The 26,810-nt window shown below is 49.5% G+C and overlaps 1 protein-coding gene across 3 annotated transcripts; it reads right to left on the bottom strand.

Annotated features, from left to right (window-relative positions):
- Nucleotides 1-2,732: 2,732 nt before the first annotated feature.
- Exosc10 (exosome component 10) lies at nt 2,733-26,386 on the bottom strand. 3 transcript variants are annotated; one of them, NM_001399229.1, is made up of 25 exons: nt 26,211-26,360; nt 25,079-25,215; nt 23,879-24,002; nt 22,779-22,883; nt 22,492-22,657; nt 22,236-22,350; nt 21,170-21,245; nt 20,860-20,970; nt 20,406-20,549; nt 19,711-19,901; nt 18,518-18,674; nt 16,488-16,636; nt 16,297-16,347; nt 14,344-14,455; nt 12,053-12,103; nt 11,833-11,911; nt 11,637-11,743; nt 9,103-9,198; nt 8,783-8,857; nt 6,669-6,750; nt 5,729-5,805; nt 4,675-4,846; nt 4,064-4,125; nt 3,352-3,428; nt 2,733-2,845 (listed from the first exon to the last, which is right to left on the bottom strand). In NM_001399229.1, the coding sequence occupies exons 1-25, from the start codon at nt 26,319-26,321 to the stop codon at nt 2,815-2,817; spliced, it is 2,658 nt and encodes an 885-aa protein (NP_001386158.1). In that variant the 5' UTR covers nt 26,322-26,360; the 3' UTR covers nt 2,733-2,814. The 3 variants fall into 3 exon arrangements, with proteins under 3 accessions (NP_001386158.1, XP_063143904.1, XP_038967285.1); XM_063287834.1 differs by lacking the exons at nt 2,733-2,845; nt 3,352-3,428; nt 4,064-4,125; ... (4 more) ...; nt 9,103-9,198; nt 11,637-11,743 and having other exon boundaries at nt 11,832-11,911; nt 11,993-12,103; nt 26,211-26,369; XM_039111357.2 differs by lacking the exons at nt 2,733-2,845; nt 3,352-3,428; nt 4,064-4,125; ... (6 more) ...; nt 11,833-11,911; nt 12,053-12,103 and adding an exon at nt 13,056-13,433 and having other exon boundaries at nt 26,211-26,386.
- Between the last annotated feature and the right edge of the window lie 424 nt (nt 26,387-26,810).

Raw genomic sequence — 26,810 nt, 5'->3', positions numbered from 1 at the left:
CTTCTCTTTTCTTTTCTTTTCTTTTCTTTTCTTTTCTTTTCTTTTCTTTTCTTTTCTTTTCTTTTCTTTTCCGGAGCTGGGGTCCAAACCCAGGGCCTTAGCAAGTGCTCTACCACTGAGCTAAATCCCCAACCCCCTTTCTTTTCTTTTTAAGATTTATTCTATTTTTATGAGTACACTGTCACTGTCTTCAGACACACCTGTAGAGGGCATCAGATCCCATTACAGATGGCTGTGAGCCACCATGTGTTTGCTGGGAATTGAACTCAGGACCTCTGGAAGAGCAGTCAGTGCTCTTAACTACTGAGCCATCATTCCAGCCCTCTTTTTTCTTTCTTCTTTTCTTTCTTTCTTTCTTTTTGCTTTTTTTTTTTTCCGGAGCTGGGGATTGAACCCAGGGCCTTGCGCTCACTAGGCAAGCGCTCTACCGCTGAGCTAAATCCCCAACCCCTCTTCTTTTCTTAAATCAAGGTCTCATTATATATATATAATTATATATAATGTAGCATGGCCTGGAATTTAAGAGATCAGCCTCTACCTTCCTAAAGGCATGCACCACCACACCTGGCTTGTAATAGGTTGAATTAGGGGAGGGGATGAAGGATGGTCCAGAGGGTGTCATAGGGTTTCTCTTTTTTTTTTTTTTTTCTTTTCTTTTTTTCAAAGCTGGGGACCGAACCCAGGGCCTTGTGCTTGTTAGGCAAGCGCTCTACAACTAAATCCCCAACCCCTGTCATAGGGTTTCTAATGCTTCAATGATGAAACACCATCACCCCAAAAGCAATCTGAAGAGGAAAAGATTGGGGAGGAAAGGGTTTATCTGGCTTACGCAACCACACTATAGTCTATCATTGAAAGAAGCTAGGAGGTAAGTGGGCAAAGGCACTTGTCACCAAGGCTGATGACTTGAATTTGATTCCTGGGACCACAAAGTGGAGAGTAAGACTCTGATAAATTGTCCTCTGACCACGTGTACTGACTGTGGTGTGTGCATGCCTCACACAGGGAAAATATTTTTTTTTTTTTTTTCGGAGCTGAGGACCAAACCCAGGGCCTTGTGCTTGCTAGGCAAGCGCTCTACCACTGAGCTAAATCCCCAACCCCCCAGGGAAAACATTTTAAAAGGAAAAGCCACTCAATGTTGCACTATGAATAGTACAAAAGATCCCCTGTGTGATACATCTGTAATTCCAGCACCCAGGACGCAGAGTCGGGACAATCAGGAGTCCAAAATCATTCTTTTTTTTTTTTTTTTTTTAAAGATTTATTTATTTTATGTATATGACTACCCTAATTTCATGCACACCAGAACACACTGGATTCTATTACAGATGGTTGTGAGCCACCACATGGTTGCTGAGATCTGAACTCAGGACCTCTGGAAGAGTGGCCTGTGCGCTTACCTGCTGAGCCACCTTGCCAGCCCCTATCATTCTTGACTATACACTGAGTTCGAAGCCAGCCTGGGCCTTAAGCTCTGTCTCAAAGAGTAAAATTACTGAGTTGTAGGGCTGACTCAGTGGGTAAAGGCACTTGCCACGAAGCTTGGTAACCCACACAGTGGAAAGGGAGAACTGATTCCAATATATTGTCCTTTGACTCTCAGTCTAGACTGTGTGTGCTCTTGAGTGAGGACATACATACACACACACACACACACACACACACACACACACACACACACACACACACACACACCCCCCATACAAAAGGAAAAGGTGAGAGGTGAGAGGGCTGGGAACATTCCTCTGTGTAGACCACTTGCCTGCGGTGTGAGACACTAAGTTCAAATCTCAACCTGATGAGACCTGGGTGTGGTGACACACCTGTCATCATCGTGGTCTGGAGGCTGATGCAGAATGGTAGCCTATGAGCCTGGGCTACACAGTGAGACCTTGTCTCAGAGAAGGGTAGGGGACAGTATTGCTAGATGTAGTGACACACACTTGTGAGACTGGGGACCAGAGGTGGAGGAAGGGGCACGGCCTGCTCACAGCACAGCAGCCCTTCCTAAGTTGCTGAGACAGAGCCACCCCATGGCCCAGGAGGCCATCAGCAGCCCACAGAGCCTTCCAGACGCAGAGGTAACTCAGTGCCGTTCCTGAGTGGCACTTCTGCGTTTGTGGCTTTGGGTTTCTGGGCAGCCTCTTTGGGAATGTGTTATGGTTTGTTATGCTTGGCCCAGGGAGTGGCACCAAGAGTAGGTGTGTCACTGTGGGCATGGGCTTTGAGACCCTCATCCTAGCTGCCTGGAAGCCAGTCTTCCACTAGCAGCCTTCAGATGAAGATGTAGAACTCTCAGCTCCTCCTGCACCATGCCTGCCTGGATGCTGCCATGCTCCTGCCTTGATGATAATGGACTGACTCTCTGAACCTGTAAGCCAGCCCCACTTAAATGCTGTCCTTATAAGAGTTGCCTTGGGGGGCTGGGGATTTAGCTCAGTGGTAGAGCGCTTGCCTAGGAAGTGCAAGGCCCTGGGTTCGGTCCCCAGCTCCGAAAAAAAGAACCAAAAAAAAAAAAAAAAAAAAAAAAGTTGCCTTGGTCATGGCGTCTGTTCACAGCAGTAACACCCTAAGACAGCATGTTTCTCTCCCAGTCTTTGAACAGAGTAGGGTAAAAGCAAAACAAAGAAAGCAAACACCTAGAGCTGGTGAAAGTAAAGCAAAACAACCCCCCCAACATTCCGTACCCCCCAAATAAAACAGCCAAAAACCCAGAACCAGCCTTCTTCTGGTAGGAATAAATTTTTAATGATTTTAAAATGGGTTTTGTACAAAGCAGCAGTGTCCACGGCCCCAGGAGTCTCTCCAAGACTATCTCTTTGGCCAGTTGTGCCGGAAGCCTCTGCAGAGATGGATGAAAACCAGAGTTACCTCTTTGTGTTCAGAGGCCGTACAAATCTCAAAACACACAGTAAGGGAGGGATGAACATGAGGCCTACGCTTGGGCACTGAGCTGTGGGGTCTGTGGCAGCAGGCTTGTCCTGCTTCCTATGTGGGAGCCTGACCTCCAGCTCTGCCCTAGCATGAGCTGTTCATGCTATGCAAACGCTTGCCACTGGTGACCCACCTGTTGACTTCCCTCATCCCTAAGAACCCCACCCATGTGCTCTGAGATAAGGGTACCAGTGAGAAACTACAGTGCAAGAAAGAGAAGGATGGGATTTGAGGCCCGGGAGGCAGGATATGGTCATGTGAGCGTGACTTTGACATGGAGCCCGTGACGTCCTCTCCTGCTTTGAGTGACAGAGAGGTCTTGCCCATGTCCAGCAGAAGCCCCTGGAGCTGCATTCTGCTAAGGGTCTCAGGTACAGTGGTTGGTGCCCCTGCTGGCCCAGCCAGGCCACTTACCTGTCCGACTTCCCAGCAGGAAATGACATGCTTTTGTTTCCCACCGACTGCTTAAACTTTTTGGCTCCAAAACATTTCTGAAAGAGAAGAGTTATGTACGCTGATGCCAGCCTCAATTACCCCAACTTGTGTGCCTGACAGGAATAGGAGGGGCTCTGCAGTCCTGACCACTCTCAGTAAGCTTCAAATTCAGCCTGGTTAGCACAGACCTGAGGCAGTCAGGAGTTATACATGTAGCCCCTTCAGTGTGTAGGGCAGCACCTCAGGCCCAGGCAGTAGACTGGAAGACATCCAGTGCAGCAACATAGCAAGTCAGGTATAGTGGCACAGGCCTGTGATCCCAGCAGTCAAATGGTGGAAGCAGGAGGGCCGTGAGTTCTAGGTCAGCCTAGGTTATACGTACTATAATCTTTGCTGTCTGTTCTCACATTGCTGATACACGGCCTGCAGGGCCACACAGTAAAGCCCAATGACCTGTGTTAGATCCCCAGAGCCCATGGTAGGAGGCCGGAACTCCTATATACTGTCCTCTGGCTTTTCTGCACTCTTACACATTAATAATACACTTTAAAAAATTGCTGTGGGGACAAATGGCAGCAGCATCTGTCTTGAGAAGAAATGAGGTGGGGAAGTTTGAGAAGAAGCCCAGTTGGTCACCAGAGCAGAGGCAGGGGGGAGTCCTTGGAGCTGAAGGTGCCCCCTGCAGCCTTACCTTTCCAGAAGGTGCCACCTTATTGGGGTCAAACTGGGAGGAAGGCTTGGATTTACTGTCCCCTGAAAGTAAGAGTGATCGCAGCAATGAGCAGACACAAAGGCCGACAGGCCAGGGTCTGGGCTTCAGGAAGTGCCACCCTTCATGTGCCCCAGCATCAGTGCCACCCTTCATGTGCCCCAGCAGGCTGACACTTCTGCATCAAGCAGACCTCATGCCACTGCTGATGATGTGAGCTGACCTCAGAGGAGGACATCCTAGCAGGGACAATGGCTACTGAGAATCTGCAGCAAGGAGAGCCACTGCTTGTCCTAGGCTCTGGGCAGGACTCACTCGGGGAGTGAAGGTGCTCCCTGTACTCTGCAGCTCCTCCCTCCTCAAACTGCCATGCATCTTCCTGGTGTGTCCTCCCTCCTCAAACTGCCATGCATCTTCCTGGTGTGTCCTCCCTCCTCAAACTGCCATGCATCTTCCTGGTGTGTCCTCCCTCCTCAAACTGCCATGCATCTTCCTGGTGTGTCCTCCCTCCTCAAACTGCCACGCATCTTCCTGGTGTGTCCTCCCTCCTCAAACTGCCATGCATCTTCCTGGTGTGTCCTCTCTGGCCTTACCAGCGAAGGCCCCGAAGTCTGACTGGCTGTAGTCATACGGACTGAAGTCTTTCCCTGGGGGATCAGGGTCCTTGGCTTTCTTGGAGCTTTTTAGTCGTTTCTTCTCCTGTTTTTGCTCTATGGTCCTCAGGTCACTGGTGGCTCGCTCTCTCTTCTTAGTAGCATTTTCTAGCTGCAGGGTGAGAACATTCAGGGAGGGAGGCACAGGTGTGCAGTGACATCTCACTGCAACACAGCAGAACCTCGCCCGCGCCAGGCAGGCCCGCGTGTAAACGTGAGGTTCACTTCTACTTTACAGCTTACACACACAGCCTGAAGATCATTCCCTGCAGCTTCAATCATTTTGTGGAGCATGGAATTATCCACCCGTGGTGTTGGGTCAGCCCTGAGAACGCTGTGGACAGTAGGCACTGAATTTCAGGCATCAGACTGGGATGTTCAACCTGTTTTAGCTGGGAATGACTCAAGTCGCTTCAACAGCAAGAATGGGAGCTGAGCTGGAATTCAGGGACAATCATACTCAGCTAGCACTGGCTGACAGTATTCTCAGGTCACTTAAGGAAAGATTAAGAATGTTAGGATGGTCTGGGTGTAAAAAGAACAAAGAGATTGGGGGGCGGGGGCAGGGGAATGGTGTCACAGAGCTTTAACTCCGGCCCTAGGGAGGCAGAGGCAGGTGCATCTGAGTTCAAGGCTAGCCTGTTTTACAGCCCAGGACAGCCAGGGCTACACAGAGCATCCTGTCTCAGAAAACAAAAGCCCCCCCTCCCCCATACACCAAAACAGAAAACAAAGACTTCTCTAGGGTAGCCTGGGACACAGCAATGTCCCTGTGCTTTGTCCTCTGCAGACCACAGCCATCGCTACGAGGGTTTACCAAAGACACAGATCCTAAGAGAGTCCTAACATCACCTAGTTTGAGGAGAAGAGAGGTAGGCGCTGACTGACAAACCCAGATCAGCCGGGGTACAGAGTGAGCCCCCCAACAGTGGTCCAGGAAACCTGAACTTGACCAGGGGCACTTGTTTCTGTAAAGGGGAGGGGAATCACGTACCGCGGCTTGCTGCCGCACAGGGATAGGCTGTTCGAGCACAGCAGCTGTGGACTCCTCTTTTGTCTCCTCTCGGGCAGCTGTGAGAGAGAACGGCTTGTAGACTCCTGCCACTGTCCACCCAATCTGTCCCTTGGGTCCAGATCAGTGCTCCTTGGCCTTGGCTTTAGACTCTAACCAATAACCTTGCCTGCCTGTGCCTCTCAGGAGGCCAGGCCAAACAGCCAGTGGCTTCTGACACTCTTGGTGTCAATGTCCAGGAGTCAGTTCTCCTTTTAGACATGGAGCTTCTCTCACAGCCCGCAAGCCCATCTCCCTAGATGCTCAGGACAGAGCCTCTGCCAGCCCACACCTTCCTTTCCCATGCCTCATCCAACTGACCACCAAGTGCTGGCTCTAAGATAGGGCGGGTCTAGGATCTGACCTCAGGATGTCGGCTGAGCTGCTGGGCGCAGGCTTTCTGTCTATTTTGATTGTGTCAGGGGGATCCCCCATGCTCTGAGCCCTGCCAAGTTTATCTAAGGTCCAGCAGTCCTCAGAGAGGCCCGTCTGCTCCCCTGCCTCTCTTCCCCAGGCACCTGGACAGTCCTGGCTTGCCATTCTTTGGGCATGCCAGCCAGCCACCGCATGGGAACTTGGAGTCTGCTTCAGTCCACTCTCCCATGGATCTGTGGCAGCCTCTTCACTTCGGGTGACCTAGACTGCTTTTCCTCACCAGCGTCCAGAGCTCTTCCCTCTGCACGCACAGAACCTACTGCTTTACAGTGGTAGAACACACGGGCAGTGACTGCGCCATTCCCAGTAGAAGTTGAACTCTGCAAGCTTGGGGCTGGGCCTGTTCTGCTCAGTGCCCTGTCTGTCAGCGAGGGCTGGGAATCCTTATTGGACACCCGTCACCCGTCACCCTCAATCTGACTGACATTTACATGGATGCGGATGCTACCTGTTTGCTCAGCTACCTTCTTCTTGGCTGCTTCTTTAGGTTCTTTCTGGACCTGGCTGGCCAGCTTCCAACGGTTGCTGATCTATAATGAAAACAGACAATGACCAGAACGAAAGGAAACCAAATCCAAAAAGAAGCTGCCTAAACTCAGTTACTTGGGAGTGCCTGCCTATTTGTGTCAGGGGCCATGGAGGACATGCTAAGGTACTAACGACACATATTCTAAGCCAATACACCCTACATCTAAAAGTACCATCTTTTCACTGGCTTTGTTTGCAAGATCCTTATTAAGGAGGGCAAAATACACCCGAACCCCGGGCATGGTGGGGCTGTAAGTGCTCACCCTGGACACCTCAACCCAGTCACCCTCTAGACCAGGGAGCCTCGGTCATTGGCCCTGTGGCCTGGCCAGTGAACAAAGTGGGGCTCCAGGTGTGTTTCCCTAGGCCTACGTGTCCTGTCCTGTCCCATTCACATCTGGGTGATCCAAAATGAACACAGGGATGGACTGGGGATGCTGTGCTACAGCTGGGGCAGGAGATGAAGAGAAGCCCACGTTACTTCCTCTTTAGATTGGTTTTTTGAGTCAATGTTAGTTTCCAAGGTTCTATTCAGCCTACGATGACCCTAAACTCATCCTCTTGCTTCCACTGCCCACGTACTGGGTTTACAGTCACATGCTGTAGATTCCCTATTTCTAGTCCCTCAACCCCTTCTTTGGAGACCAGGTCTTACCCTGTAACTCTGGTTGGGCCTTGAACCTGCTCTGTAGAGCAGGCTGAATTTGAACCAAGAGATTCTGTCTTTGAAATGCTAGGAGAAAAGATGTGTAACTATGCCTGGCTTGTTTTTCCCCTCGATTTGGGTCTGAACCCACAGCCCAGTGCTTGCTAAGTGAGTACACTACCAGTGAGTCAAGTCCTCAAGTCTTCTCATTTCTTTATTTTTAGTTTTACTGTCTTTATTACTTTTTTTTTTTTTTTGGAGGAAGGACCTCACCATATTATACTGGCTCCCCTAGAACTTGGTATATAGACCAGGTTGCCCTCAAAAAATCAGAGAACTGCCTGCCTCTGCTTCCTCTGTGTTAGGTTGAAGGCGTGGATTGTCATAGTCCGCTGCCTATTTTCATTAAATTCTATTAATTCTATTCACTCATTTTGTGTGTACACAAGCCACCGTGCATGTGTGAAGGTTAAAACACAGCTTGGAGTCAGTTCTCTCCTTCCACCACATAGGTTCCTGGGATCCAACTCAGTTTTTCAGGCTGGGTGGTGGGATCCTTTACCCATGATCCACCTTGATGGCCCTGGGACTCCTCCTGAAATCAGTAGGTTAAGCCCTTAGCACAGGACTGAGGCCAGTGAGAGTGCTGTCTGGTGACAGGGCCATGCTGGTGGGTGTCATCAGAGGCCATCCTTCCTACAGGGCCCTGTGTGAGGGGTACTCTTGTCTGCAGTGCAAGGCAGTGTCTCCTCAGATTCAAGCTGCTCCCTTAAGAGCCTTGAAGCAATATACGCATATACAGATGCTATAAACTATATTATTTATACACTTTATTACATATAAATTACTCCATTAGAAAAACACAGTCTTGTTTTTTCCTCTCCAGTCTTGGATTTGAACCCTTGAACCAGGGTTCAAGTATACATCAGACAAACACTAGCCTATGTTGACATGCTTGTGAGGCAAGGCAGGCTGATGCTGCTTTCTTTCTTTTCTTTTCTTTTCTTTCTTTTCTTAAAGGCAGGGCCTCCTAGAGCCCAGGTTAGCCTACAATATACTGTGTAGCTGAAGATGCCTTTGAGCTTCTGGTCCTCCTGCTGTCTCCTCCCAAGTGCTGAGCTCATAGGTGTACATCTCCACGCCAGCTTTACGTTGTGCTGGGGATCAAACCAAGGCTCCACACAAGCCAGGCAAGCACGCTACCAACTGAGCTCTATTCCCAGCCCCAAGCCCTCAGAGGCTTCCGAGGACTGGGCTACAGTCTGGCCTCTTCCTAGAAGCAGGCTTAGACACAAAGGGCCGCTGTCCTGTTCTCAGCGGCCTAAGAGGATCTGAAGCCTTCCTGAGAGACCCTCACTCAGGCCAGAAGCCCATAGAGAGCTACTTACTTCATAGATTTTCGAAGAAGGATCAAACTTTGCTGCTTGAGAGATGTGGGCCTTGTTTTCCAGAGAAGGCAGGAACTGCAGAAGGGAAACAGTCATTGCAAATGCCAAGAGCAGCACCTTGCCTGTCAGAGGCACTCCTATTGCCAGGATGGTCCCTTAAGGCCTCAACTCAAGAGTCCCGACCTGGACACCATGGATGACCGATACGTCGGTGGATTTGGGCTCCCCCTCCACAGTCCTGCTTTCCTCCCCGGTGAAAGGACTCGTGGCTGCAGAATTCCCCGTAGCTCCTGCTGGGCTGGTGCAGCTGCACTACTCACCATCCTAAATGGGTTTTCAAAGGACTCCATTATGCTCTGGGCTTTTTTCTGTGCCACCGTCAATGGAGTCTTTCCAGCTTCCTCAGTGCTGGGTTCCTGCAGGGACACACCAACCATCACTTCTAACCAGGACCACGCTTCCATGCCAGGGTCCACGACAGGGAGAACGTATTTCTTAAGGTGATGAACTCATTTGTTTGAGCTACGTAGACCAGGGCTGGTCTTAAAACCAGGTATTTATCTGCTTCTGGGATTACAGGTGAGTGAGCCGCCACGTCAGCGTGTGAGCCCATGCATCTTTACAGCCTTCACAACCTCACAGCCTGTGGCCCTGTCACTGCCTTCTGTGTGCGAAGAGGAAAAGCATGGGGACTTAGACACAGCTCCGCCTGGGCAGACAGCCTGAGGCCCTAACTGACAGATGTGAACTGTATTCAGATCTTGACAGGGAACCAGTAAAATCATGCCACTGAACACTGCTGCCAACGGCATTCATAACATCCGCTCGTCCCTTGTGTTTGTTTCTAACACAGAACAGAGACAGCACAGCCTTCTTCAGACTAAACGTAGAACTCTCGTGACAGCGTAGCCTCAAGTTAGGAACGGGCACACGCTTGCAATCCCCGCACTGAAGAGCTGAGGCGGGAGAAATCCAAATGATTTTCGTTTGTTTGTTTGTTTTTCCAGACAGGGTTTCTCTGTGTAACCCTGGCTGTCCTGGAACTCACTCTGTAGACCAGGCTGCCTCGAACTCAGAGATCCACCTGCTTCTGTGTTCCAAGTGAAAATTTTATGTGCATGAGTGGGGTGTGTGTGTGTGTGTGTGTGTGCGTGCCCAGTGCTGACGGAGGTCAGGAGGTGTTGGATCCCTTGGACCTGGAGCTATAGATCACCGGGGGCTGCCATCTGCGTATTGGGAATTAAACTAAGTCCTCTGCAAGAGCAACAATGGAGAAATGGAAGTTTAAGGTTAGAGTGGCTAATAGAATGAGATCCTGATTAAAAAGAAAAAAGAAAAAGGCAGTCCTAGCCAACAAGTCAAGTTGCTAGATCCCCATGACAGCTCCTGCCAGCCTGTGGCCCCTACACCCTTTTTGGCTCCTACACCCTTTTTGTTCATGAATCACCACCGTACAGCCCTGTCTAAAATACTTTTATTGTGACAGACTTTGTCTGTGTAACCCTGTTTGTCCTGTAACTCACTATGGAGGGGAGGCTGCCCTCAAACTCAAGAGATCTGCCCGTCCCTGCCTGAGTGCTGGGCATGCACCACCGTGCCTGGCTCATACAGGACTTTTAAAACTGTGTATGTGTGCAAGTGTGTGCACATGGAGGTCAATGACAACCTTTGATATAGGGTGCCTTGCTCATCACCATGTACGCTGAGCTAGTTGGCCCATGAGCCCTCTCCCATCCCAGCACAGGTCAATGGGATTACACAAGTGTGCTATGTCTGGCCTTTCAGTTCTTTCTGGAATCCAAATTGTAGTCTCACATTTCCAAGGCAAGTACTTTACCCACAACCCACCTCTCCAGGCCTTTGGGCCTTCCCTTTGCAGGGAACCTAGAGGTGCCAATACAGGCAGGCGGAAACAGACTACATCACAGCCAGGCCCCAGGAGCAGTCCGAGCAAGCCACACAGGGTCTCCAGAATAGAGACTCTCCCAGGGTCAGAGAGGAGAGGCCTGCTACTCCCTACAGCCTACACTGGCTGATGACATTTCTGCTAGTGAGTTATAGTGTATGAAGTGTGTGGTTTTCCTAAGAGTGTATCCAGATGATGACAGGTGTGTTTAGGAGAAGTACCTGTCACAAACTCCAAGTTCAGAAGCCCTGCTGGCCACCCAGCTGGTCTGGCCCTCTGCCATAGCTGGACCTGCTCTTGTCTGTCCGTCTGTCATGTCAGCCCAGTGTCCTTCTCCTTAAGACATTTTTCCCTCTAAGGTTGGCTGGTCTGCTCGTCTCTCTCTTTCTGAGATGGGGTTTCTCTGTGTAGCTCTGGCTGTCCTAAAACTGACTCTCTAGACCAGGCTGGGCTCGAACTAACTCACAGACCCCCTGCCTCTGCATCCTGAGTGTGGAGACTAAAGGCATTTGCCACCACAGCCTAGCTTTTGCTTTTCCTAGAAAGAGATGTATGTTTATGTGTATGTGTGCTTTGTCTGTGTGTACACATGTGTTCCATGTGTGTGCCAGGTGCTCACGGAGTTTGGAAGGTGTCAGATCCTCCGGAACTGGAAGTGCAGATGGCTGTGAGCCATCATGCAGGTACTTGGCACTGAACCCAGATCCTCTAGAAGAGCAGCCAGTGAGCTTGGCCTCTGAGCCATGCTTCCGCCTGTATTCTAAGGTCTCTTCACCAACAGAGCTCACGAGATACCCTTCCCTGTCTAGAGGCCCTGTCCACACCTCTCGCTTTACCTCTGGCACTATTCTCAGACACACATGTACCCTCTGGACACACAGCCCATGTTTTAAGCCCACCCATCGTGAGGAAGACTGAACCACCATGGTGGGCTCCTTTGTTACTCACACTGAACAGAGTGATGACAGCTGTAGCAAGGAGGCATCTGGCATCCACAGACGTCTCTTCTTTGCCCTCATCGAAGAGGCTCGGCTGCTTCTGAAGTGGCATGGTCCCTAGAGACACAGAGGTAAGCAAGACCTGTGGGCTCTCGTCCAGGAAACTGGCTCCATCTGTCTGGGAGTCCAGAGGGTTTCCATCTTACCATCAGTTGAGGTGACCGGGTAGTTATCTGGAGGGGCATGGGAGCAGTCATGGGGTCCAAAGAGATCATTCTCCAATCTCTGCATCAAAGAGAAACCAGCAGACCACATGTAAAACTAATAAGCAAGCCAGGAGCTCTTGGCCAGTGGGACAGCACTGACCTGTCAGGGGCTGTGATCTCCACCCCTCCCATAGGTGACACAGCAGCCGTGACACTGTACCTCGGCGCTAGGCAGGGGTCCACTCTTCTTCACTCCAGCTGCAGTTTCAGACTAAGGGGAGAGAAGAGCAGGGCCAGGAATGTAGCTCAGTTGGCAGTGTCTGCCTAGCATGCTTGAAGCCCTGGGCCTGACCTCCAGTGGGTGATTGCACATGCCTGCAATCCCAGCACTGCAGAGGCAGGAGCAGGAGGACCACAAGCTCAAGGCCACTCTGGCTTACTGGAGACTATTTCAAAACGCGCGGGCGTGCACACACACAAAACCAACGAAAGAGAAAAGAAACGGAGGAAAGTTGTGTAAAGGCAATGACACAAGCTTACTCAGTAGACTGTAGTTGTCAGTGAGTCTGTCTCCCAAGGGCCAAGAGCTATCCTTTCATCCCTCACTCTGAGCAGCTGGGTCCCAAGCCCGACCATGTGAAAGGCCAGCGCCCGTCAGGAGGTGGTATGACGCAGTGGCTCCAGCCCGCCTGGAGGAGCCTTCTCTGGCAGCCAGTGTGCTTTCTACTTATACAAACTGGGAAACTAACAAGGGCTTTGTGGGTCTGTGTATGGGTGCGTGTGCAAGTGCACGCACATGTATGCATGGTGTGTATATGTGTGCGGTGCAGGGGTGCCTGTGGCCTCACACAGGAGAGGCAACACACCCTACCTCTGGCCTCTTTAGACCTAGATGGACATCTTAACATGACAGCTGCAAACACACTCTTCTTTCATTTTGAGTCTTGTGGGTCAACAATCTTTTAAAGGATAATGAACCACTGATCACATATAGATGTCACCACCAAGCCAACACATTCTAAGTTTTCCTAAGAAAGGTGGATATGGTGGTGCAAATCTATAATCTAGCTACCTAGAAGGCTGGGGGTGGGGGTGAGGGGGTGGGACAGGACTGAAAATTCAAGGCCTGCCTGGGCTTCAGGGTTACACAGCTGTATGGTAAGAACCTATCTCAAAAAGAAGGAAAAGAATTAAAGCAGAACCCCTAAAAGAAACCACTTAAGTAGACTTTTAACAAGTTTTATTACAGAGAGCAGACATTCCTGCAAAGACACATTTTCTTCTTTTTTTATAGTCATTCATTCAGCAGGCACACTGAGGGTAACTTAGGATGTTGGTTCTTTCCTTCAACCACAAGGGGCCGTGGGACGGAACTCAGATCATCAGGCTGTGGGTGAGCGCCTGTACCATCTCGTCTTGATAGGTCTTTGGTTTTTTTTGAGACAGGGTCTCTTGAAATTCAGGCTGGCCTTAAACTCAGCAGATAGCTGAGGATAAGCGTGGACTCCTGATCCTTCTGCTCTGCATCCAAGTGCTGGGATTACAGGTGTCACTGCATGCGCAGCTCTGGGTCTATGGTCTGAGGGAGGCCTCACTTCCACCTACGATTATCCAGGCTTTAGTCTTTCTTTCATTCTTCTGGATCCCCAGCCGACCCACGATTCTCCTCCCTCCCTCTTACTGAGGCTCTGGCTTCAGCTTGTTGTCCTGGATCCTACCCCCCACTCTCAGCAAATCTAACCACTGCCTGGGTGGACAGCTCCTCCAGTCCCTAGGCACAGCAGTAACTGGCAGCCTGTTGTGACCATCTCCTGCTGAGTGCCACATGCCTCTCTCTCTGGCGTATCCTACAACCCTTTCCACACTGGTCCAACCATGCACACCCAGGGTGTGATGGCTTCAGGTTTGGGTTTCCACTGTCAGCTCTCTACGCCAAGATCCTTACTCCAACTCACTCCACCAAATGAACTGCTTTACTACAATTATTAAATGACCCAGTTTGCTATCAAATTATGGAAAAGGCCATAAAGGTTAAGGTTTAATCTATGACTGCCATTAAAAACAACAATGCAGTTGCTGATGAGAGGGCTCTTACTGCTATGTCTGACAACCAGGACTCATACAGAGTACATATACAGTGTATTCTGATCCAGACACATGTGCTGTATTACATACGTCTACATGCACATAGAATACATAAAAACTTAATTTAAAAACATGTGGGCTAGAGCAATAATTCAGCAGAAGAGTACCTGTGTAGCATTGGTAGGCCCTGGGCTTAAACCTTAGTATCAAAAAATAAAACCATACCTCAAAACTCCAAACTCAAAACCAGTAATCACAGAGCAGCTAAATCTAACACAACACGCTCCATAGCTTCCATGACACCCCCTGTACTTCCAAGCCTTCATTACTCCTCAGGGTGATTTGGGACAGGAGAACAGCTCAGGGCTCTGGAAGGCCACAGGAGAAGGTGCTGGAGAATGGGCTGCTAAATCAAACACTGCATACCTTGAGCAGGGGCATCTCCCGGGCCTGCTGGATTAAGAGATGCATCTCATTGATCTGTTGCCGGACAAGAGGTGGTACTGGGTTACAGCAAGCTATGATGCCTTGAGGCTCCCTGAAAACAAGGTAAAAATCTCAGCTCATCTTGGAGAGAAGCCTTTCCACACTTACTGACAGCAGGGTGCTTGCTTGGCAGCTGGAAGCCTTGAGCTCCACGCCCAGCACATGAACCATGCATCCTGGTGCAGGTCTGTGACCCCAGCACTTGAGAAATGGAAGCAGGAAGGTCACAGGTTCTGTTACATAGTGAGTTGCAGGGCAGCCTGGGCATGGAGTAAAGATCTCTCCCCATAGGTCCCTGTCCCCTAAAGTGAAGGCCATAAAAGGAGTAAGAGATTACATAAATCAGCCCAGACCTGCCAGCCACCTGGACATGAGATCTTCCCTGCACCAACTCTCAAGCCCATTCCTCTGGTTGTCTTACAGATCCTGAGAGTTGGAGATTAGCCTCAAGGAAAGTTGATTTCCAATTTCTTATTCCTGTTTATGCTCTAATTAATATAATAAAATACTTTTAAAAGTCACGAGGCGGGGTTGGGGATTTAGCTCAGTGGTAGAGCGCTTGCCTAGGAAGCGCAAGGCCCTGGGTTCGGTCCCTAGCTCCGAAAAAAAGAACCAAAAAAAAAAAAAAAAGTCACGAGACTTTGGAAAAATACCTAATGGCAGATGACACCAGTGCAGTGGGAGGGCCCAGGGGCCCAGGGTTAGGAGGCCATCATGGCTTCCAAGGAGAATTCAGCAGCGGTCTTAGAGGCCGCCTGGAGGCTGTGGCTGTGGTCAAGGTCAAGGCTTCGAGCTCATGGAGGTAAAGCCAAAGACAATGAATGGATCACTGTCACCAAGCTGGGCCGCCTGGTTAAGGACAGAAAAATCAAGTCCCTGGGGATCTACCTGTTCTCCCAGCCCATTACAGAATCTGAGATTATTGACTTTTTTCCCTAAAGGATGATGTTCTGAAGTCTGCCAGTGCAGAAGCAGACTTGGGCTGGCCAGAGGACCAGGTTCAAGGCTGTTGTCTCTACTGGGGACTACAAAGAATACGCTGGTCTTGGTATTAAGTACTCCAAGGAGGTAGCCACTGCCATGGGAGGGGCCAGCATCCTAGCTAAGCTCTCCACTGTCCCTGTGCAGAGGGAGAGGCTACTAAGGGAACAAGACTGGCAAGCCCCACACTGTGCCATGCAAGGTGACAGGCCACTGCGGCTCTGTGCTGGTGTGTTTCATCCCCGCCCCCAGAGGCACTGGCATTGTTTCTGTTCCTGTACCCAAGAAGCTACTGATGATGGCCGGTATAGATGACTGCTACACTTCAGCCAGGGGCTGCACTGCTACCCTGGGCAATTTTGCCAAGGCCACCTTTGATATCATCTCCATGATGTATAGCTATTGACCCCTGACCTCTGGAAAGAGAGACTGTGTCCACCAAATCTTCTTCTCAAGAACTCACTGACCACCTTGTAAAAACCCACACCAGTCTCTAGAGGTTCAGAGGATCCAGGCTCCAGCTGAGACTACCACATTAGGGCTTCTATACAAGAAGAAAACAGTGAGTTATGTCTGCTTAAAAAACAAACAAACAAACAAACAAAAAAAAAACCCAAAAAACTTGTGAGGCTATAATTTGGAGAAAGAGACACAAGAAGGAATGTGAGACAGCTCTCTCTAAGGGACTGCGCAGGCTCAGGATTAGCCATGCAGAGAGGCCAGTTCACAAGTTTTAGTTCTTGTCCAGGAGCCCTCAGGCAAGGACTGTGGCTCCCTGGGCCTTGCCACTGTCCAAGCTTGGAGTACTAACCTCTGTGAGTACAGCCTTGGGCAGCCACAATGAGTGCCCGGCTGTGAAGGACTGAGAGCGACTGAGAAGAGAGAGCATGTCACTCAGGCTCTGAGACTTACTTAGGCAGTTCCTCAGCTATCTTTAGCATCATGTGATTTGGTAGAACATATCTGGAACAAAACACACAATGAGATCACGCTAAGTAAAACTAGCAAGGTTCACTAAACACTGCAATGCAGGAGACAGTAGCCAGCCTTCACAGTCATACCCACTGCCCCATTAGGCAGTAACAGAACCCTGCATCCCTTACCCGTAGCTCTCATCCTCCCTGCGCGCTGTCTTATCTCGCCAAGCAAACAGCAGCTGAAAGGCTGTCAGCTGCTGGGAATTCAGATGCTTCTTTTGCTTTCGATATAGCTCAAGGTAGGACTCATCCGTAAAGATAGGCTTGACAAATTTCTGCAAAATGTTAGGCAATAGTCAAGATCAATGAGCAGTAGAGAAAGGCTCAGCGGCTGAATGACTGCCTAACATGCACTAAGCCCTGAGTTTGATCCTCTGCACTGTAAAAAAAGAAAAACACCTGTGGGATAAAAAATTGTGCTCTGGGGCTGGAGAGATGGCTCAGTGGTTAAGAGCACTGACTGCTCTTCCAGAGGTCCTGAGTTCAATTCCCAGCAACCACATGGTGGCTCACAACCATCTGTAAAGAGATCTGATGCCCCCTTCTGGTGTGTCTGAGGACAGCTACAGTGTACTCATATATAATAAATGAGTAAGTCTTTTAAAAAAAATTGTGCTCTGGGCTTGTTCCAGGCTGAAACCTGACTAATAGAGGCCTCTTGCATTAAAGGACAAAGGTAAAGATGAGTTTAGTGGTTCACTTGGGAAGCTAACATAGGAGGACTACAAGCCAGAGGCCACTCTGCATAACCCAGTGAGGACTCATTTAAAAAACTGAAAGACCCTTAATTCCAGCTCTTGGGAGGCTGAGGAAAGAGGATCTCTGTGAGTTTGAGGCCAGACTGGTCTGCAAAAAAACTCTGATTTGAAAAACCAAAATACCAAAACAAACCAAACCTGAAACCAAGGCTGGATATAGAGCTCTGTGGGAGAGCGTCTGCTTAGCATATGTGAGGTTCTGAACTCAATTCTCAGCACTACAAGAAAAAAACAGAATGAAACAGGAAGCCTAACTCCTGTCATGGCAGCACACACTGACAATGTAACAGCAAGGGTTAGTATGGCTTCTGCATCAGGAGGATACCACAGGAACTGCAGAATACCTAAAACCCAAATTATTCACTCAAGAAATGGCCAGTGAACGGATTCAGGGCCTCAAAAAAAGAAACAGAAAAATTACCCAACATTCTTTAATCTCAGGAAAATGCAAATTATCTATCAACCAATCTATCTTCTTTCTTTCTATCTATCTATCTATCTATCTATCTATCTATCTATCTATCTATCTATCTATCTATCTAATCTGTTGTTGTTGTTGTTTTGGTTTTTTTCAAGACAGGGTTTCTCTGTGCAGCCTTGGCTGTCCCAGAACTCACTCTGTAGCTGAGACAAGCCTCAAACTCAAGATCCATCTACCTCTGCCTCCTGAGTGCTGGGATTAAAGGCAGGAATTAGCTTGTAAATTCTGAGCCATTATTCATTCTCTCCCCTACCCTCTCTCTCTGGTTTTTCTTTTTCTTTTCTTTCTTTCTTTTTCTTTTTTTTTTCGGGGCTGGGGACCGAACCCAGGGCCTTGCGCTCGCTAGGCAAGCGCTCTACCGCTGAACTAAATCCCCAACCCCTCTTTCTTTCTTTTTTAAGATTTATTCATTTATTATATAGAAGTACACTGTCCCTGTCTTCAGACACACCAGAAGAGGGCATCGGATCTCATTACAGATGGTTGTGAGCCACCATGTGGTTGCTGGGAATTGAACTCAGGACCTCTGGAAGAGCAGTCAGTGCTCTTTAACCGCTGAGCCATCTCTCCAGCCCTCTCTGGTTTTTCAACACAGGGTTTCTCTATGTCCTGGAGTTCTGTAGTCCAGGCTGGCCTCCCTCGAGCTCAACACATCTGCCTGGTGTTTTGGTTGCATATATGTCTGTGTGAGGGCGTTTGGATCGCCTGGAACTAGACAATTGTGAGCCGCCATGGGGGGGCTGGGAAATGAACCCTGACCTCTGGAAGACCAGACAATGGTCTTAACCACTGAACTATCTCTCTAGCCCCAGAGCCATTATTTTCTATGCTAACTTCAAAACAAAACAGAACAAACCAGAAGAATTCAATCAGACACAGCACGGGTGCGGGGTCTCTGTTCTCTGGTGACGTGGTACCTTGAGGCAGATGTCCCTGCTCCGCTGCCACACCACCTGCAACTGGACAGGCTGGTCGTTGCCTCTTTCCCACAGCTCCAGCCTCATTCGGTCATAGATGTAAAGCAGGTAATGGGTGTCATCCCGGGCATAGTTCAGCATCTCCTCTGGCAGAGGGCTAGGATTGGAAGAAAAGCCTTCTCAAAGACTGCCCCAGGGACAGCCATCCCAACTGCCTATATACTGGGTGACAGAGCTTTCTTGGCCCTTTTCTCATCCCAAAGATTTTTTCCTTCCCAAGGGGACTCGGTCAGTTCCTGCGTCACAGGATGACAAACTATTATTCAACATGGGATGCTAAGGCAGAGTCCTGTTATGGTCTGTCTGTCTGTCTGTCTGTCTGTCTGTCCTGACCCTCTCTGTGCTTTCTTATCTCTGCTACAAGATGGGAGCAAGCCCAGAGAGTGCTGTGAGGGTGACCAGGGTGCTGCCCTAGTGCACGTGGCCCAGTGCTGGGAGACGGGCAAGGGCTCAAGAATGAAGTGGCTTTCAAATGTTACTAATTTCCTTCTTTCTTTCTTATTTATTTATTTTACATCATACAGCTCTCTGTCTGCATGTATGCCTGCAAGCCAGAAGAAGGCACCAGATCTCATTATAGGTGGTTGTGAGCCACCATGTGGTTTCTGGGAATTGAACTCAGGACCTCTGGAAGAGCAGACTATGCTCTTGTCCTCTGAGCCATCTCTCCAGCCCGACTAATTTCCTTCTTTTTTTGTTTTTTTTTGTTTTTTTTGTTCTTTTTTTCGGAGCTGGGGACCGAACCCAGGGCCTTGCGCTTCCTAGGTAAGCGCTCTACCACTGAGCTAAATCCCCAGCCCCTAATTTCCTTCTTATACTGGGAGTGTAACATTGGTTCAAATACGTTCTCCTTTTTATAATTAGAAATTCTGATGTTTAGTGGTGGTGGACACCCATTTAATCCCAGCACACAGGAGGCAGAGGCAGGCGGATCTTTGTGAATTTGAGGCCAGCCTCATTTCAGGACACCTAGGGCTACACAGAGAAACCCTGTCTCGAAAAACAAACCCAATTCTGGCACGGCAGCTAAAGAAAAGCTGTCTTGAAAGTGACCAAGGTGAGCCAGGCTTCCAAGGTGACAGACTTTTCCTGCTCCCCGCACACTTTGCCACTGGCAGACAGAGCCGACTGACCGTATCCTCCAGTCCGCCAGCTGATACTGCTTGTTTGACTCCACCCCACAGTAGAGCCTCAGCAGATGGTCAAGTGAGTGGCGAGCCAGGTTGAGAAGCCGTGCTGCCTGGTGTGTGTCAAACATGTTCACCACATAGAGCCCGAAGTCCTTCTGCAGCCACTCGATGTCAGAGTCGGCACCATGGAAGACCTGCAAGCAAAACCCGAGCTGTGCAGCTGACACTGACAGCAGGCCATCCGTCTGTCTCCTTACTCAGCCGCCTCTGGGCACCGAATACTGGGAGGAACTGACCGCTGGGACCTGTGGATGCCAGGCAAGCATGCTACCACTGGACGACACGCCAGCGTCTATGTCTTGACTCAGGCCACAGGCCTTGGGCTGGGCACTGTACACTGCTAAGGGCTGCTTCTGCTCCCAGGTAAGAACTCTCTTAACTCCGGATATGTCCTCAAGTTCAGGCAATGCAACAGACTGGGATCCCTGAAGCACGCACCAACGTGATCTCTGGCTAACACCAAGCTACACTGCAAATGCCCTCATGGGGGTCTAGAGCTAAGCAGTTAGCATGCCGAACCTCAGGGTAGGAGATGACGTAGTTTCTCCCTCCACTGGGTTTAGGTTGAGAGAACAAGATGGTGCCCTGAAAAGCACTGGGATCCCACCAAGATCTCGGCAAGAGCCAGTATGGCTGACCTTAACGATGGCTGGGTCTGTGAGGCTCTCGTTGAGGATGTACATGTCACTTCGAAGCTCAAGGGTGTCAACAATGAAGTCTTCTGTGCGCGTGGAGATCTGCATCAGGCACGTCAGTCCTAGGAAGCTTCTGTATGAGTGGTGCTGAACCGTGCGGAAGGGGGTTGGGGGAGAGGGTTACTAGGTGTTCCTTTACCTTTTCGTCCTTAACCTGGGAACTCTGCACAGAGTTAAACCCACAAGCTTCCTTTACCAGTTCTTAAAGTTAGCTATACAAGTTACACAACTAATTTTTAGGGGAAAAAAAAAACAAAGGTAGGAGGATGGCTTTGAGTTTGAGGCCAGCCTGGCCTACAGTGTGATACCTGTCTCAGGCCCCCACACATAAAAGACAATTAGTGCTAGACAACTCACAGGAAAATGAAGACTTCACTAAAGGTCAATTTCAAGGTACCTCTAAGTCCACTGCAAACTCTTGACAACCCAAGAGCTTTTCATTGAGCTCCACAAGTTCATCTAGGGATGACACAACGTGGCAGGGTGTCTCTTCCACAGGCCTGTACAACTGGACCACAAAAGGAACACAAAAAGCACCGTGTTAAAGACAAACCCTACGAAGGTGCAGGCTGATTTCCAAGTGCACGGGATGACGCCACACTGCAGCCTCCTAAAGCTACCCCAGGAAAGCAGACGTGAACCAACTCAGTGCTTTGTTCTTCCCATGCTCCCGGAAGCCAGCTTTGAAAGGGTGTGTGGGCACTAACCTGGGGCTGCGGCCTTTGCAGCACCGAGGGAGGCGGAGTAAAGTGATCGAGTTCATACTGATAAGGGTGTGCAAACCTGAGTGAACACAACACAAACCTTTATATTAATGCCGTGAATCAGAAGGAACGCAGACACTCAGATACAGCGTGTGTAAACAAGTGAGCAGGCTGAGGCTGGGCTGCTACAGTGCTTGTCCAGCTACACCAGGCCCTGGGTCCCAGCCTCAGTACCAGACAAACCCAGGCAGGAGGGCAGGCAGCTCTAATCTTAGCATCTAGGAGGTGGAGGCTGGAGGATCCTAAGTTCAGGGTCATCCTTGGTGATACAGGAAGTTTAAGGCCAGCCTGAGATATATGAGACCCTGTCTTACTACCGCCTACCACCAAAAACGAAAAATGAGGAAAAATTACACTGTGAAAATATCTCACCTTGACCGTGAGTTAAAGGCCAGGCTGGGCTACAGAAATGAGTCTTGATCTCAATAAAATACATAGAGAGGCTGATGCTCACCCGGGCAGTGCATATACCGAAAGTGGAGTGACAGAGATTAGCATGGGCCCTGTGTAAGGGTGCCATGTAGACCTGAGATGGCTCAGCATTAGGAGTGTACATCGCTCTGCAGAGGACTAAAGTCAGTTCCCAGTACCCATGTCAGAGAGCTCAGAATCCCTCCACATTCTCTTCTTGCCTCCACATGCACTCCTGCATGTGTGCACGAGATACGCGTGCATGCACACTGAATCTTTTAAAAAATGGGGGGCTGGAGAGATGGCTCAGCGGTTAAGAGCACAGTCCGCTCTTCCAGAGGTCCTGAGTTCAATTCCCAGCACCCACATGGTGGCTCACAACCATCTGTAATGGGATCTGATGCCCTCTTCTGGCGTATCTGAAGACAGCTACAGTGTACTCATATATAATAAATGAATAAATAAATCTTTAAAAAAAGGGGGTTGGGGATTTGGCTCAGCGGTAGAGCTTGCCTAGCAAGCGCACGGCCCTGGGTTCGGTCCCCAGCTCTGAAGAAAAGAAGGGCCAGCCTCGGAAAGAGCAGAGCCATGCACTTACACATCCTGCTCCACCTGCTGGGCTCTCTGCTGATGGATGAAATCTGCCAGCGCTGGAGGGACATCCAGGTCCTCTGGACGATCCTGCGGGCGTTCCCGCCTTTCTTTTGAGAGAGCTGGAGACCAGGCAGTGACAAACACAGCATCACACATGAGGCACATACACTTTTCAGCTTAGGAAGAGGAGGAGGTGTTGCGCCCCTCTGAGGACAGAAATGCGGGAGTGAAGACTCAAGCACGTCAAAGGCACCACTTACCCTGAGGGAGTGGCTTCCGAGCATTGGGTTTAACAAAGATCTTTGGGAGAAATGGCGTGTTGGAATTGTCGATCTTCTCTCGAAACCTGAGCTGAGGCCGGAGGATGTTTTTTGCATGTAGCAGTCGGAAAGTCTCCGCCTTTGCTTTTTTGCCATATTCTCCTGCCTGTGGACAACACGTAGGAACCAACTGAGACAAAGCCACTGGATGAAGTAGGGAACGAGACTCCAGCTCATCTTCTGGAGACAAGAACATTGGTGTGCGTGTGCTTGTGAGCGGGGCTCACCTTCCGGTTCCAGCTCGACACTATCGTTTTGGGGACCTGCAGCCCCGCAGGGAGGACAGGCTGCTGATGCTTGTTGACACCTGAAGCTTCATCCAGTAATATACCCTATGAGGAGACAAGGCACTGGGTTAGGATGTGACTTTGACAGGCTTACCTACCTGACATTTTTAAGAAATGCATTCACAGAATTATGTGGTTTATACACACATGAAAGAGGAGGTAAGGGCTGGAGAGATGGCTCAGTGGTTAAGAGCACTGGCTGCTCTTCCAGAGGTCCTGAGTTCAATTCCCAGCATCCACATGGTGGCTCACAACTGTCTGTAATTCCAGTTCTAGGAGACACCCTCAGACACACGCACACGCAGGCAAAACACCAATGCACATAAAATATAAATGAGTAAATTAAAAAGAATAGATAAATGTATCAAAATATTATTTATATACTGTACGCATTCAGAATTTTAATGGCCGGTTTAAACTTGACATTTTTGTAAGTGATTTATCTATCTTATTCTGTGTGTATTGGTGCTTTGCTTGCATGTATGTCTGTGTGAGGATGTTAGATCCCATGGAGGACTTACAGATGGTTGTGAGCTGCCACATGGGTGCTGGGAATGGAACCTGGGTCCTCTAGAAGAGCAGAAAGTGCTCTTAACTGCTGAGCCATCTTCTAGAGCCAAAAACATAACTATTTTTGAAGAGCATGGGTGGGGGCTGGAGAGAGCACCATGGCTCTTGCAGAGGACTGGTGTTCTACCCAAGCTCCAGTGGGCTCCAAGACCACTGGTCTCCACGGACACCGGCATTCATGGCACGTGCCTATACATACAATTCCATCCATCTATCTATCTATCTATCTATCTATCTATCTATCTATCTATCCACCAACCCATCCATCTATTGGAGAGGTCTTGCTGTGTAGAACAGGCTGGCCTGGAACTCAGAGACCCGCCTGCTTTTGCTTCCCTAGTGCGAGGCACAGGTACGGCCATTAGGACTGGCTACATTTATTTCACTTTCCATAGAGCTGGGGTTTCTCCTTCCACTGATATCTGAGCCTTCTATCTGAGAGCTTACTTCTGTGGATGGGAGGCACTCACCACTCTCTCCAATATCACGTCGTTGGTGTCGACGAGTAAATCGAACTTGTCCTCCAACTCAGTGACTTTGCTTCGGTCTTTGATGTTGCTGCGACACCCATGGTACTGCATCACCCGACTCATGCTAAGGAATCGAGGAAAACCAAGGTCAGCACGTGCACCTTTGTTCTACCAACCTACAGTCTGAGAAAACTCCTCAAATGGCTTGGATCACAGGGTTCCCGGCACCCTGGATAAAATTAACCCAATGTACATCTTCACAACAACCTTTAAACACAGGACCCCAAGCCAGGCCTGATGGTGTAGGCTTGTGACACCGGCTTCCTAGAAGGCTCAGGCCACAGTGAGTTTGAAGACACCTGTGTAATTTGGTGAGTTAGGCCTATTCTCAGCAAAATAACTTCACGGTGATCTCCCCCAACAATTATCAGATGAGAAATGTGTAGCCTTGGCTGCTCTACTCACTATACAGACCACACCAGCCTTAACTCAGAGATCTACCTGCCTCTGTCTCCCTAAGGCTGGGATTAAAGGTATGAGCCACCACACGCAGCAAAAGACTTTTGACATAAACAGATATTGTGTGTGTGTGAGTTCCCCCGCCCATGTGTTAAGGCCAGAGGATAGTCTGCAGGAGTGAGCTCTTTCTCCATCCGAGAGTCTCAGGGGTTGAACTCAGGCTGTCAGGCTTGGCATTAGATGCCTTTTACCCACGGAATCATCTTGTCGGCCCTCTTATTTTTCTTTTTTTTCTTTTCTTTTTTTCGGAGCTGGGAACCGAACCCAGGGCCTTGTGCTTGCTAGGCAAGCGCTCTGCCACTGAGCTAAATCCCCAACCCCCTATTTTTAAAGATCATAGATCATGCTGGCTGTGATGGCTGACATTTTCATTTTAGCACTCAGGGGAAGTGAGTTCAGAGGAAGGTTGATCTCTAAGATTTCAAGGCTAGCTTGGTCTACATAGCAAGTTCCAGGCTAGTCCGGGCTCCACACTGAGCCGCTATTCTTCCCCAACAGCCACAGACCACACAATTATCCTATGTCCCTCTGGTTAATGGCATTTAGGCAGCGTTTCTTTGGTGATGGCTAGTACTGGAGTTCAGACTCAGGAACCCAATCACGTTCATTATCTCCCGACAACTGAGGTATGCCACTCTCAGGACAATCTTTTATTTCTTTCAATCAACGTAATAAACTCACCACTGAAGCAACCTGTCTCCTTGTGTCTCACAAAATGCCTGGAAGGCAGGAAAACTTCGGTAAAAGTCATACTCGTCACCGACCTGTGGCAGGCCCCCAGATGCCTTGGTAACGGCCACTACCGACCCAAGTGCAAACTGAAAATCAGAGAAAAAGATGCATCTTACACACGGATTCCTGTTTACTCAGGAATAAAAAACCCACAAGATTTTAAAGCTATATATCCCAGGGAGCTGGAGAGACCGATCAGCGTTAAGAGTGCTTAGCACTTCTTGTACAGGACCTGGGTTAGGCTGGGCTCAAACATACAGAGATCCACCTGCCTCTGCCTCCCAAGGGCTGGATTTGTGTACCACCACCCGACTCAGGTGACCATTTTATAACCAGTGGTTTAGGTAGACTGTTGTGAGGCAGGTAATGAATGGGAAACAATCACAAGTGGCTGTCATTGATAAAGAGTGGGTGCTTATTTTAAGGCAGTGGCTCTCAACCCTTGGGTCCCATTTCAGATACCCTGCCTGTTTACATTACAATTCATAACGGTAGCAAAATTAGTTACGAATTAGCAAAGAAAAAATATATTTTAACCAAGAGGATCGCGATTTATTTTAAAGTTAATGTCTACATAGACTGCCACAGCAAGGCCATCAATGAAAATAATCTCATGGTTGGGGATCCCAGCGTAAGGGAGGTGTTAACGTCTCATGACAGCATCGTGAATTTTGTGAACAAAGAATTTAAATAAAAACTCTATCTTCCTTCTCAAGAGGTACTGGTGAGTGCGCTTTGGCATTTAGAGAGGGGCTCGATGGTCGCTGTGACATTCAACCCAAGAGATTGGGGCAATAGACGTTTGTGCATCAGCGGGGTGAGCAATGGGCGGGAGAGTCGCTCAGCTGTTGGGCTCCTCAGGAGAGGTAGCGCAGGGTGCGCCACGTGGATGACGGACGCCCTTCCGAAGGCGCGGACACAGCTTTCTACGCGAAGCCGCTCGCGCTCACACCGGAAGCGCGGAGCCCTTCGCTGCCGTTCTCCGTGCGCGCCGTCAGGCCGCCGTGACAGGCGCCAGAAGCCCGCAGCCCCAGACCCGCTTCCGGCTAAAACAGCGGTGCCCCAGAGCCCGCGAACTGACCTTTACGAAGCTGTCTGCATCCGGGAAGCCAGGCAGTACCATCTCCGCGTCAGGCTTGGTCGCACCGGTCGCTGGCGCGGACTGATGCTCCCGGGGACTGGGAGGCGCCATTTTTCCGTCCTAGGGCGGCTCTTCTCGCGAGATTGTTCCGGCGGACCGGAGAAGAGCGTAACGCGCATGCGCGCGGCTCAATACCACTACCCCGCCCCACACCAAGTAAGTAGTGTAACTTGTTACACGACTTGGCCAACGATGGGGAGATTTAGGCTTTTCTTTAATTTTACGTTGTATCCTAACAAACCTGTGGGCTAGGGTGAGGACTGGAGGGAGGATACAATTGAAATTACATTTAAAGCTAGATCTTCACCCCGGACCCGCCTGCATCCAGCCTCCCAAGTGCTGGGGTTAAAGGCGTGCAAAACCGTTTACTCAAGGATTGGATTTTTCCCAGTTTGTTTAAAATATTGGGAAAGGGAGAGAAGAGAGGCTTTGAAGCAGTTAAGAACACTTGCTGGGCTGGAGAGATGGCTCAGTGGTTAAGAGCACCCGACTACTCTTCCAGAGGTCCTGAGTTCAATTCCTAGCAACCACATGGTGGCT

This window comes from Rattus norvegicus, chromosome 5, assembly GCF_036323735.1.
Source record: "Rattus norvegicus strain BN/NHsdMcwi chromosome 5, GRCr8, whole genome shotgun sequence".
Lineage (NCBI taxonomy): Eukaryota > Metazoa > Chordata > Mammalia > Rodentia > Muridae > Rattus > Rattus norvegicus.
Note: the sequence above shows the minus strand (reverse complement) of the source record. Positions and strands in the feature narration are given on the sequence as shown.